The 12,973-nt window shown below is 46.3% G+C and overlaps 1 protein-coding gene and 1 pseudogene across 3 annotated transcripts in view; one reads left to right on the top strand and one right to left on the bottom strand.

Moving 5' to 3' along the window:
* Positions 1 to 12,973, top strand: part of INTS9 (integrator complex subunit 9) — a 123,397-nt gene that overhangs the window by 105,098 nt on the left and 5,326 nt on the right. For all 3 annotated transcript variants that reach the window (XM_003830775.5, XM_063606693.1, XM_008956211.6), the window contains 3 exons: positions 4,972 to 5,143; positions 7,992 to 8,116; positions 10,010 to 10,177. In XM_003830775.5, coding sequence (XP_003830823.1) covers positions 4,972 to 5,143; positions 7,992 to 8,116; positions 10,010 to 10,177 — 465 coding nt within the window. The remainder of the gene's footprint in view (positions 1 to 4,971; positions 5,144 to 7,991; positions 8,117 to 10,009; positions 10,178 to 12,973) is intronic.
* LOC112440807 (small nucleolar RNA U3) lies at positions 3,427 to 3,516 on the bottom strand (annotated as a pseudogene).

The following is a 12,973-nucleotide window of genomic DNA, read 5'->3' as shown; positions in this document are numbered from 1 at the left end:
TGATGTACATGTGTTCACCTTGTAAAAAATCCATCAAGGTGTAGAGAGTTAGATATAAGGAAAGAGTGAAGGCTGGAATGAATCCTGTGCTGTTGGATAGAATTGATGGTATTGGTGTGAACTCCTATTTTCAATATATGTAGATACAGAAAGAAATCCACTTGTGCGTGTGTGTGTATGTGTGTGTCTGTGCACATACGTATCTTCCAGCTCTGGCCACACAGAGGGCCTGGGAGCAGTGACATGCCACTAACTGAGGAACACATTTAGCTCCCACATGTTGGTTTCTAGATACCATTCTCCACTAAAAGGAACCAGGCCTCTTTGGAAAATACAAGATGAGGCTGTAAGATCTTGCTGTATGCTCAGAGAATGATGGGGACATGTCAGAAGCCACATCTGAGATCACTGGAACATCAAAATAAATAATGCTAGTAATGAATATAATCCACTGAATAACAGAAACTCCTGCATCCATAGTGAGGTAACTGAGTACATAGGCAAGAGGGGAAAGTTCTTCCAACAGTAAACTCATAATTAACGTAGGAAAGAACCTTAGAATTAGAAAATCACCATTTGGCAGCCACCGCAGTAATAATTTATTCCTGCAAGAAACACCAGTGGGTGCTAAAACCAGTGGGTGAAAATTTTATGAAGAACTAGATCATTTATAGTCCCAAAAAGTATGTCCCCACAAAAGTCATGTTTATTACAAAGACAGAAATAGTAACTGGAGTTTGGACAAACTTGACATATATGCAATCAACGTTAACATCACCAGTAATTGGACTAACTGACATTTCGTGGCTCTTAACACAAATTACTGAGAAAGCAGCATGATTTCTGTGATCCTGCTGCTAAAAATGCCTCACCTGAATCTAGTGAGCATTCAGACCCAAGTCGAGGATGCTCAACAAAATAACTGACCTGTACCCTTTGAGAATGTCAGAGACCTAGAGGACAAGGGAAGACTGAGGAACTGCCGAGAGAATGAAGAGATGTGACAGATAGATGTACTCCATGGCCATGGGCTGGATCTGGAAATGGAAGAAGAAAGATCTAGTTTATTTGCTATTAGGAGCATTGATAACAGTTGGTAAAGTCTGAATCGGGTGTGTAGATGAGAGGGGGCAGTGTTGTGTCACTGTTCATTCCCTGCTTTTGATGGTTGTACTATGTTATAATACATCCATGTTAACTGCGATTATCTCCCCACACTTATTTCTTTGATTGTCATATTTATAACCCCTCCTCAACTAAGGCAGGTAGACTGTTTTTACTTAGAGCATGTCAGTGCAGATAGATATGTTTAGGGATTTAGTTGTTTTGTTTTATAGTTAACTATTTAACACGTATTTCAACAAATGTCCTGCTAATTACTTCAAATGTAATTGCTGTTTTCATACTGTAAAGGATAGGTCTTTTATGAACCAGGATGCCAAGTAGAAGGTTTTGAAGAAGTTATTTTTTGGTCCCTGTAGTCTAAATAGTATTTTAGCAGCCAGGGTTTTTGCAAGCTGTGTCAATGCCATAGTGAAACACAGGCTAGAAATATTATAAAAATGTCAGAAAATTAAGTGTGGCAAAACATCTTGTGGTGGACTTTGCTCTTGAATGTCTATTTTGCTTCCTTTGCAGTCAGCCTTGCTGTAGAGCTTGTTTTCTAGGAGTGTGATCACATTCTCACTCACGCACCTGTCACAGATGACCTGGTGCCATTTAGAGTTAGGAATGTGAGTAGACTGTGGTCGTACCATGAGGGTTCCTCAGGTGCACTTGTCATTGTTAGGGCATGAGGGAGTCAACCCTTGGTAATGTTACCATTACCCATGAGAAACGATGGTTCCACCCTTATTACTGGTAACAAATTACTGTTCAGAATTCCTGCCCCACAGCTTCATTTCCACTGGTCAAATGCAGTAAGTTGGCTAGAAAGGTAGATCCAATTGGCAAAAAAAGATGAATTTATCTTAGTTTCTGTGCATTGATCAGTAGAGCTACAGGAACTATAGATAATGCTTAAAAGTGACTTACGTGTGCAGAGACCTGCTGCTATTCTTAGAATCACATTCATCATCTTGACATCTTTGGATACAATAGACCCTTTTTGACAGCCACTCACCCATTTAACTGAGACAACTAATAATTTTGGCCGTATAGTTTATAAAAAGAATGTCAGTTCAACTTGCAGACTACCTGGAAGGAACGTGGGAATTCGATGTTTGCTCCGGCTTTACTATTTATATTCCATCCAAGCATGCGACAGCTGATGAAGATCTCCGGGATAGTGTTAGTGTCTTCCTAATACAACCAGGTCTCTTCAATTAAAGATGAGGTCTTCAAGGTGAAGAGAGTTTGGCTTCTGTTTGGGGTATGTCACATTCTGGCCACATCCCCACTCTTAGGGTGACTTCATTTGCACTTCAAGGTGTTGCCCAGGGCCCTCTCATGCACAACATGTGGCAACAGGATTGAGCCTATCACAGGCCATTGCTTTATCCATGAAACAGCCTTCCAGAGCAGTGCTTCCTTTGGCCTGGTTGATATTTAGGGTCTGTGAAGTCTGGGTGTCTACCTTCTGGATGCTGGGGTGGGGCAAGGAGGCCTGGGCAGCAGGCACAGTGTCTGAGACGTTACAAGATGCCATCTAGTCATAACTGTCTTTGCTATTGCCTTGAATGGGCCTGACACTGGGAGATGATTGTGAAGTGTTGTGCTGCAGGGGAGACTCTTGGTTCAACATGTACACTTGAAAGAAAGCTTTGAGGCTGTGGGGCACCTGCTTCTTTTTTTTTTTTTTTTTTTTTTGAGACGGAGTCTCACTCTGTCGCCCAGGCTGGAGCGCAGTGGCACCATCTCGGCTCACTGCAAGCTCCGCCTCCTGGGTTCATGCCATTCTCCTGCCTCAGCCTCCCGAGTAACGGACTACAGGTGTCCGCCACCAGACCCAGCTAATTTTTTGTATTTTTAGTAGAGACGGGGTTTCACCATGTTAGCTAGGATGGTCTTGATCTCCTGACCTTGTGATCTGCCCACCTGAGCATCCCAAAGTGCTGGGGTTTTTGTGTGTGTGTGTGTGTGTGTGTGTGTTTTTTTTTTTTAGTGACAGGGTCTCAGTTACCCATGCCAGAATACAGCGTTGCAATCATAGATTACTGCAACCTTGAACTCCTGGGCTCTAGCCACAGTATCCAACAACTTTTTTTATTTTTTGTAGAGACAGGGTCTTGCTTTGTTGCCCAGCCTGGTCTCAAACTTCTGGGCTCAAGCAATCCTCTTGTCTTTGTCTCCCAAAGTGCTGGAATTACAGGCGTAAGCCATTGTGCCTGGCCCATTTCTTAATATAACTGTCTGTGTTACCAGGACATCACATTTCTAAAAGCCAATTTGATCTTTGTCGTGCATGTGTGTGTGCGTGTATGTGTGCATGTGTGCACACATGTCCACATGCTGTACACATTCAGAGAAGCTTCTCTAGTAGCAAACAACAGAAATGATCCCTGAAAGTACAGTCTTTGGTCTTGATCCTTATTCAGTTGCTGCAGTAGCTTAACACAGCTCTAGCTTTGCAGGAGGAGGTCCTGTACTGGCAAACAGTGTTTCTGGTGTGACGGATGTGGTTACTGTCACCAGGACTTGGTGATTCACGAGTGTTGGGAAAGTCACTTGTACTTCAAACAAGAAGTGATAATGAGAACTTCAGGCCTGGTGTGGAGTGTCAGGCAGCTTATAAAGGAAGAGTCCAGCTAAAGCAGGCCATAACAATCTGAATATGTTTCCAGGAAGTATGTCAGTATTACCAGAAAGACTTGACTTGCCCATGTGTTCCACAAATCACATTCTGGGTAAAAACTATTTTAATAAGATTCACTTGTATTTTTTTAAATTAATAAGTGTTACTTTTCACAGCAGTTTTAGGTTCACGGCAATCATATGCCCCTGCCCCACACACGCAGTTGCCCACTGCACCATCCCACACCAGAGAGGTGCGTTTGCTACGGCTGATGAACCCACATTGACACGTCACTCTCGCCCAAAGCCCAGAGTTTACAGTAGGGGTTCCCTTGGCGTTGTGCTTTCTATGGTTTTGAACAAATGAACAGTGACCTGGATCCACCATTACATCATCACACAGAGAAGCTTCCTCACTCTGCAGATCCTCTGTGCTCGGCCTGTTCATTTCACCTTCCACGAATCCCTGGTGACCACTGAGCCTTTTACTATCTGTATAGTTTTGCCTTTTCCAGAATGTCATACAGTTGGAATCATAGGGGCCTTGGCTTTTCAGAGTGGCACCCTTCACTTAGGAATAGGTTCCTTCATGTCTTTTCGTAGCTTGGCAGCTCATTTCTTTTTTAGGGCTGAATAATATTCCGTTGTCTGGATGCATCAGTTTCATCCTTCACCTGCTGAAGGACACATCTTGGTTATTTCCACGTTTTAGCAATTAGGACATTCATGTGCAGGTTTCTTGTGGACATGATTTTTCAAAATATCTTTCAAAGTGGCTGTATCATTTTGCATTCCCACCAGCAGTGAATGAGAGTCCTTGTTCTTCCATATCCTTGTCAGCATTTGGTGCTGTCAGTGTTCTGGATTTTGGCCATTTTATTATAACAGGTGTATAGTGGTATCTCATCATTTTAATTTGCAGTTTCCTAATGACATACGGTGTGGAGCATTTTTTTGTATGCTCATTTGCCATCTCTCTTCTCTGATGAGGTGCCTGTTCAGGTTTTTTGCCCACTTTTTAATAGGGCTGTTCATTTCTTTTTGCTGAGGTTTCGGAGTTCATAGATTCTGGGTCACAGTCCTCTCTCAGGTGTGACTTTTGCAGGTATTTTCTCCCAATCCGTGGCTTGTCTTCTTTGTTGGTATTTTAGATCCAGTCCCGCTCACCCTCCCGTACTTTGGTTCCCCCTTCAGCCTGGGCAGGCTCACATTTCTTTGTATTTTTTCTATATTTTCCAGCTCATTCAGACCAATAAGCTGAAGCACTACCCCAGCATCCACGGAGACTTCAGCAACGACTTTAGACAGCCCTGTGTGGTGTTCACCGGGCACCCTTCCCTCCGCTTCGGGGACGTGGTCCACTTCATGGAGCTCTGGGGAAAATCTAGTCTCAATACCGTCATATTCACGGGTAACTGAAAAAAATAAAGAAACAAATTGGTTCTCTCCACTGAGGCCATGAGTGAATGCACCTACAAGGTAGAGACCCAGGGAAGGATTTTGCAGTGAGACATAAATACAAACATTGTTCTACTGTAGGTACCAAAGAATGAAGAAACCGCAGAGAAAGAGTGAAGCAGTGTGTGCCATTGGACAGCTGGGCATCCAGCGAGGCCTTCATGCCTGTGTTTTCAGATTTCTCCAAGACAGAATCCTGCTGAGTGCTTTTTGCTAGGATATCGTAAGCCATTTCAAGAAGTGCAGTGATTCGGTAACGGTCTTGTTTTACCTGTTAGGAATTGTTTACAGAGGTAGATCTTTTTCTTCTGATTGTGGTTTACTCTAACTGTGGATTTTCTTCTGGAGACAAATCCCTCAGGGGAAAAAATTCCTTTGATAAGGTCAAGTAGAGTGTTTACATAGATAATGACTGTATCATTTTATCAGTGTAGCGTGCCCAGCCCTTTGAATGCTAGGTCTTTTTTGCTTATCTGTGATAGGGGATATCTTGGAAATTATGCACAGACCTTTTTTTTTTTTTTTTTTATAGCTCATCAGTCATCATTAGTGTTAGTGTATTTTATGTGGGGCACGAGATAGTTCTTCTTCCAGTGTGGCCCAAAGAAGCCAAAAGCTTGGACACCCATGGGTTAGGGTCTTCAGTCGGCCTTGGGTTTTAGAAATCTTACAGGCTATGAAGAAAAAAGAAAAAAAAAACACCTTGATTTGAAATCTGGCCCAGCTTGCAGCAACCTCAGCCAATTCACCAGCAAGCATGACTGTCCCCACAGTAAATGGGACTGTCAGTAGCTACCTCTGTGGCTTACTCTGGGCACCAGGCACAGAACCCGGCACATGGCGGCTGTTGGGAAAGCGTTGTCACCAGCTCCCTTCCTAGCTTTAGGAGCTGGGAGTCCAGTTACACCAGAAGCACTGGGATGACGCTTCAGCCCTTCCCCCAGCTTTCATTTGTGACCTAGAGGCCACCAGGAACACACCTGTGGTCAAACCAAGTTGGGTTTATTGCCTCATTTCAGCAAGGGGAACACACACCATGGGTAAAAGAAAGGTAAAAAGACCTTGTAGGACTTAGGCTGGTATTCGGTGATGCGCAGGTGTTCGCGGAGGTGAGGCGTCACCCTGTATTGGGTGGCGTCAGGATGCAGGGTCATTCTGCGATGGGTTTCTTAACTCATTCTTATCTAGAACGCAGGAAGAATGGAGCCGGCATAGCGGGAAGTTTGCTTATGCTGTGGTCAGGACAGTTCTGTGTTCCGTGTTCAGGATGATTACAGAGGGGTCTTGTCTTTGGCCGGATCCATCATTGTCAGACAAGGTGTTGGTGTTCCAGGAAGTTGCGTTCACACAGCAGGAGGACACATGGCTTTGCTGTGGGTGCCAGGCCGGCTCTTGCTGATACCAGGCCAGGCAGAAAGTGCCAGGAGAGGCCCCGGTCACCAGGACTGCTTTCCTCTTCTCAGGCCTGCTTTGGGCTAAAGGTGGAGGAAGTTGGGCCACAAGATATTGATTGACAACACCCAGAACTTCATAGCTGCCAAGATTTCATTAATCAGGAGGTTGTTCAGAGAATGTCCTACGTAGTGGGGCTGAGTTGGTGTCTCCTGCTCCTGCTGCTGAGTGGTGACTCGACATTTGACATGACAGTGGTGACAGCATCTACACAGCATAGTAGATAACCTGGCTTTAATACAAATGTTTCTTCAGCTAAAAGGAAATCAGGACTGTGTGATTTCCTGTGACAACTCTGGGTAATGGGTTTGCATTTAAACTGGTTTATGGGGCTTCCAGGGCAGAAGTTGTGTCTGGGAGAGGTTGGGGCCACCTTTTTTTATTGTTTTGTGACTCCTGGATACATGAAAAGGGGGTCAGTATTCTCAGAGAAGCACAATCCACTGGAATGGGCATTTATGTACCTGGCAGCTCTGCCAGTTTGTCCTGACAACAGTGGAGACGTCTGTGTGTCTGGTGTGCCTAAGCCAGGGTCCTTCATCGCTGGGCACAGACTGTGCTGGGAATCAAAGTGTCACATCAATTAGGACCAAGCGAGGTCTTTTGGCTCAAGGCGGGCAGCTTCCTCGAGTTGGGGGAATGTTCCCTGCCAAGCAGGCTGCAGCAGCCCTCAGGAGACAGGCTGAGCAGAGGGCGAGGACTCTTCCCGGTCAGAGGGGCTGGGGCTGCTGGGGAGCATCGCAGTCTCAGTCTACAGACCATTCACGGGCCTGGAGGCGGGGCCGTGCGCTTGTCTTCCGGGTGCATCTCACACCTGGGCGTTAACTCAGAGCTGATTCTAGGTTCCCGGGTCTGTACCAGGCCTCTCCACTGTGAAGTCACTGTTTTTCTCATTGTATTAAATCAGTACCTTGTGGGGGACTCTTTGAAACTATATATATATTCTGTTCTCCCTCAAAATGGTATCTGATATTTTTAGCATTTGTTGATGATTTTCATCTGAATAAGTGGTGAACTGTAATGGTTGCCAAATGGTGGTTTTGGTTTTTATTTCATCGTTTGTTTCTTGGCATTTCGTTGTAAAAAGAGCTTTCTTTTCTCCCCCACATATGTATTTCTCCCTCATTTACCTCATCTGCCTCTGCTGAAGCTTGGAGCCCACCCACAGGGTCCATCCCAGCCTGCCCCTCCTTCCACGGGGCCCCTTTGACCTCCGTCCCCCACGTGTGCTTCCTGGCTCCCTCCTGACCCCCTGACTGTCTGTGGGCCCTCAGCGCCCCAGTTGCTGTCTGGCTTGGCAGCTCCTGTGTAGTCTGCATTGTAAGATTTCTTTCTTGTACTTTCCCTAGAACCAGACTTCTCCTACCTGGAAGCCCTGGCTCCTTACCAGCCGCTGGCCATGAAATGCATCTACTGCCCCATCGACACCCGGCTGAACTTCATCCAGGTGTCAAAGCTGCTTAAAGAAGTGCAGGTAATGAAGGACACTGCTTGTGCCTTCACATAGTCGTGTCACCTTGATGTGGCTCATGCTTGTGTGGGGTGAGGGGAGAGAGATCTAGCTGTGTTTGATTCTTGTCTTCAGTTCTCACACATCTGCAGAATGCTGGGACACATGCCAGCCCCCCTCCACACTGAAAAGGAGTGGTCTTTACACCCTGACCACAGTTTCCATTCTAAAGAAATCAGATGTGGAAGGGAAAGAAAACCATCTGTGTCCGCTTAAAAGCAAACCCTCTCACCCCTGCCAAAAAAAAAAAAGTCATTCTAGAAACATACTCACTAAGCTGAGACAGTTTAAATGAAACACGTACTGGGGCCGTGTCGCACGTGTAGGCTGGTACCACAAACAGTGCTGTTGGGTTTGGGTTTTGTGGCAGTTTTTGGTCATTTGTTTCACTTCACATTTTCTGCCCTGGAGAAAGGGAAGAAGTAGCTGGGGTGCAGTGTAGACCAGGAGGCGCGCGTAGCAGGAAGGCAGGGCCACGGAACCACTGTGCTGGCTCAGCCACTGCTCGCTGGGTTTCTGGCTCTTGAGAGTCGGGAGAGGAACTGGAATTGGCAAGGAGGACAGCTGACACCGGCGAGGAAGAGCTCTCCCTTTCCACTCCCTGGTGTTCCCAGGAGTGAGATGAGGGCCGAGGGGCCCAGCACAGCACCTTCAACCTCAGGATGAGAGAGGCCCTTTCACAAAACTCTGAGGCAGGGGAACAGGAAACAGAGAAAGCCGGAGAACCCCAGGAGGGCCCCAAGAGCGGATTCTGGTGATTATTAATGTGCTTGCCCAATGAAGAAAGAATACTGGCACTCTCTAGGTATGATGAGAGCAGACAGCAAACGTGGGGCCTGTCTACAGTGATTCGCTACCCCACTGTATGCTCATCCACGTTAGAAGCAGCGGTGAAGGGCGTGTTGCTTTTCATTATTAACTTCAAATCCCAGTCCCTAAACCAGCTCTTGACGCCCCTCTGTCAGGTGCTAATCCTGGAAACTGGAGGCCACCTGGTCTCCACTTTAGGTGAGGAAAACCTGGGAGAAGCCATCAGACTGCACCTGTGGCATGAGATGCTTTGAGACAGGTCAAGAGGAGGAGCAAAGGGCAGTTTGGAGGAGAAAAGTATTAGCCCTAAGGAACAGGTGCTTTTGGAAGCTCAGCCCGGTCAGCCTGGTGGAAAGCCATCTTCAGCAGGGAATTCAGGGCTTGGTCCAAGCTCTTAAGTAGAAGCAGGGACGACACAGTGCCCCTGTGGGCTGCCAGCATTCCTTTTCATTTGGGTGATATTTGTGCAAAGTAAAAATTGGTTTACTAATCTTTTTTTCTCAAGATAACAAAAAGAGACATTTTGTTTAAAAAAAAAAAAAAAAACTCTGCCTCTGCTCCTTGGTTGCACATGGTGAGCACATGAGCTGAGGAGTGCCCACTGCCTAATACCAGCTGACCTGCAGATCCAGCGGAAACTCCAAACCCACAGCGCCAGCCCGGCACGAAAAGCCACAGCTCTTGGTAATCAGCCAAGAGCTTATAATAGCAGGCATGTGGGAATGTTAGAGAAAGACCGTGCCCCGAGGAAGCCCAGAGACCGCTGGGAGCAGACACATGGAAGTTACCGTGAAACTTATGTAAACAGTAAAAAAGATAAATTAAGCTGAGGCAGTTTAGGGGTTTCCGAGATGTTTCTTCTGCCCCAGTGCCTTCACGTTCCCTCTCCTGTCTACGGTTCATTGGGCTTGAGAGGATGAAAGTTCACCTTGGCCTGGAAGTGGTGAGCCTGTAATGGCAGGGAGTGGATCGGGGTCAGGAATGGGCCTTCCACAGGGGCCACTGTACTTCACACCACCTTTCTCAACTGTCCCATTGGTTCCTCAGCCCCTGCACGTGGTGTGTCCTGAGCAGTACACTCAGCCGCCCCCAGCCCAGTCCCACAGGATGGACCTCATGATCGACTGCCAGCCCCCCGCCATGTCCTATCGGCGGGCTGAGGTTCTCGCCCTGCCCTTCAAACGTCGGTACGAGAAGATCGAGATCATGCCAGAGGTGAGCTGTTCTCCTTCCTAGGGTTAAACTAGAGCTTTCCACAGAGGCTCTTGGAGATCGTGCAGGGGTGGCCTTCTTTTGGATTTATGTCAAGTATAAATGAACCAGGCTGCGCGCAGTAGCTCACGCCTGTAATCCCAGCACTTTGGGCGGCCAAGGTGGGCGGATCACTTGAGGTCAGGAGTTCGAGACCAGCCTGGCCAACCCAGCCCGGCCAATATGGCGAAACCCCATCTCTACTAAAAATACAAAAAAAGTAGCCAGGTGTGGTGGCACGCATCTGTAATCCCAGCTACTCGTGAGGCTGAAGCCTGAGAATCGCTTGAACCAGGAGGTGGAGGTTGCAGTGAGCCGAGATCACACCACTGCACTCCAGCCTGGGCAACAGAGTGAGACTCCAAGTATGAATGAACAAAGAACATGGACCCTTAACCAAGTAACCGGGAAGAGGGGGGATTTTCAGGGCCTTCTTGTTTTTCAACTAATAAAATAACAGCTGTTAGTCAGGACTGCTCCTTACCTAGCATTCAGCAGCGTGAGCCCTGGGCCACATCATGGGTCAGAGCCCTGGGAAGTGGAGATGCTGACACCCGCTCTGTCCCTAAATACCATAGGATGGTGACTTTTCTCTTCCTTCCTGGACCTCAGTTATGAGTGAGTGTCAAGAGTTCGCTGAATTCAGAGGTAGATGGGGGAGATAACAGGAACCAAAAAATAAGGATTGTAAACTTGGTTATTTATATCCTCTTGAGCATACTTGCAGGTTTTGGTCTATCAAAGTCTAAGTATTTTATAGGTCTGTGAACTCTTAGCTTCAGTTTTAGCAGGGAAAGAGCCAAAGCATGCTGTCCATGTTGAACAGCTGTGGCATGCTGCGCTTGGGCCACTCCTCTGAGAGGGAGACAGAGAGGGACGCGGCCTCTCCTGAAAGACAGCGTTGAGGATGGTTGGAGGCTACCTCTGGCTTCCTTTCACCTCTTGAGGCAACTTGAATGTGTTTTCAACAGACAGAAAAAAGAAATATAAAAACTTATTGTTAAAACCAGTGTGCCCAAACTTCTTTTGGAGTTTGAGGTTCAGAAATGGCCTCCAGAGCTTGGGTTGGAGGTCTTGGCTCCTGAATGTGACTCATTTCCATGAGCCTGGAGAGGCTGCTAGGGACCACCAGGTGCCATCTTTATGGTTGTTTAATGTTGAATATGTTTTTATCATTTTGTTACGATTTTTTCACTTTCTCTGGATTGTTTTTGTCTGGTATTTTACAGGGTCTGGGATTGACGGCCTTGGTTTAGATTTCAACTCTCTAAGCCAGCATTCCTTAAACCTTTTGGTCTCAGACATCCTTACAAATAGAACTCCAAAGAGGTTTTGTTTATGTGGGTTATGTCTATTGATGTTTGCTATATGAGAAATTAAAACTAAGACATTTTAAAAATATTCACTTAATAATACAAACCTATTATATGTTAACATAACTAAGGGATAAAGACAAAAGCAAAAATCAGTCCCAGCGCCAGGGATAAATGTTAAGATTTTGATGTATTTGCCTTGTCTGTTCACTGTGTGTGTGCCTACTGGAATCACACCTCATACACTGTCGTCTTTTTCACCTATCAGTAAGTACATTATATCATTTAAGATATTTCAGCCAGGCATGGTAGCTCACTCCTGTAATCCTAGCACTCTGGGAGGCCGAGGCGGGTGGACGACGAGGTCAGGAGTTCAAGACTAGCCTGGCCAAGATGGTGAAACCCCATCTCCACTAAAAAAAATTAGCTGGGCGTGGTGTCACGCACGTGTAATCCCAGCTACTTGGAGGCTGTGGCAGAGAATTGCTTGAACCGGGAGGCAGAGGTTGCAGTAAGCCAAGATCATGCCACCGCACTCCTACGTGGATGACAGAGCGAGACTCTGTCTCAAAAAATATATATTTCAGCTGGGCATGGTGGCTCATGCCTGTAAACCCCAGCACTTCAGGAGGCTGAGGCGGGGGTGAATCACTTAAGGTCACGAGTTCAAGACCAGCGTGGCCAACATGATGAAACCTTGTCTCTAATAAAAAAACAAAAATTAGCCACAGGCGTGGTGGCAGGCGCCTGTAATCGCAGCTACTCGGGAGGCTGAGGTTGCAGTGAGCCAAAATCGCGCCACTGCACTCCAGCTTGGGCAACATAGCGAGACTCCGTCTCAAGAAAAAAAAAAAAGATATTTCAAAAGCTTCAGCTTTAATGGTTGCATAATGGTCTGTCATAATTTAACAGTTCCTTTTTTCATAGATTTTTTTTTTTTTTTTTTTTGAGACGGAGTCTCGCTCTGTCACCCAGGCTGGAGTGCATTGGCGCTATCTTGGCTCACTGCAAGCTCTGCCTCCCAGCTTCATGCCATTCTCCTGCCTCAGCCTCCCTAGTAGCTGGGACCACAGGCACCCGCCACCATGCCCAGCTAATTTTTTTGTATTTTTAGTAGAGATGGGGTTTCATCGTGTTAGCCAGGATGGTCTCGATCTCCTGACCTTGTGATCCACCCGCCTTGGCCTCCCAGAGTGCTGGGATTACAGGCGTGAGCCACTGCGCCTGGCCCCTTTTTTCACAGATTTTCATTTCTGGTTTTTCTGTGTTATAAATAACACTTTTAGGAGCATCCTTTTACATAAATCTTTGTCCATATATGTTTATTTCCATAAGAAAATTTTCTGAAGTTAGAATTTCTGGGTCAAAGATTATGAACATCCCTTTCTGGCTCGAGGCTATATATTGCCAGCTTGTCCTCTAGAATGAGTGTGACAGTTTATACTCC

This window comes from Pan paniscus, chromosome 7, assembly GCF_029289425.2.
Source record: "Pan paniscus chromosome 7, NHGRI_mPanPan1-v2.0_pri, whole genome shotgun sequence".
NCBI classification, from domain to species: Eukaryota; Metazoa; Chordata; class Mammalia; order Primates; family Hominidae; genus Pan; species Pan paniscus.
This window is presented reverse-complemented; position numbering and strand designations above follow the sequence as displayed.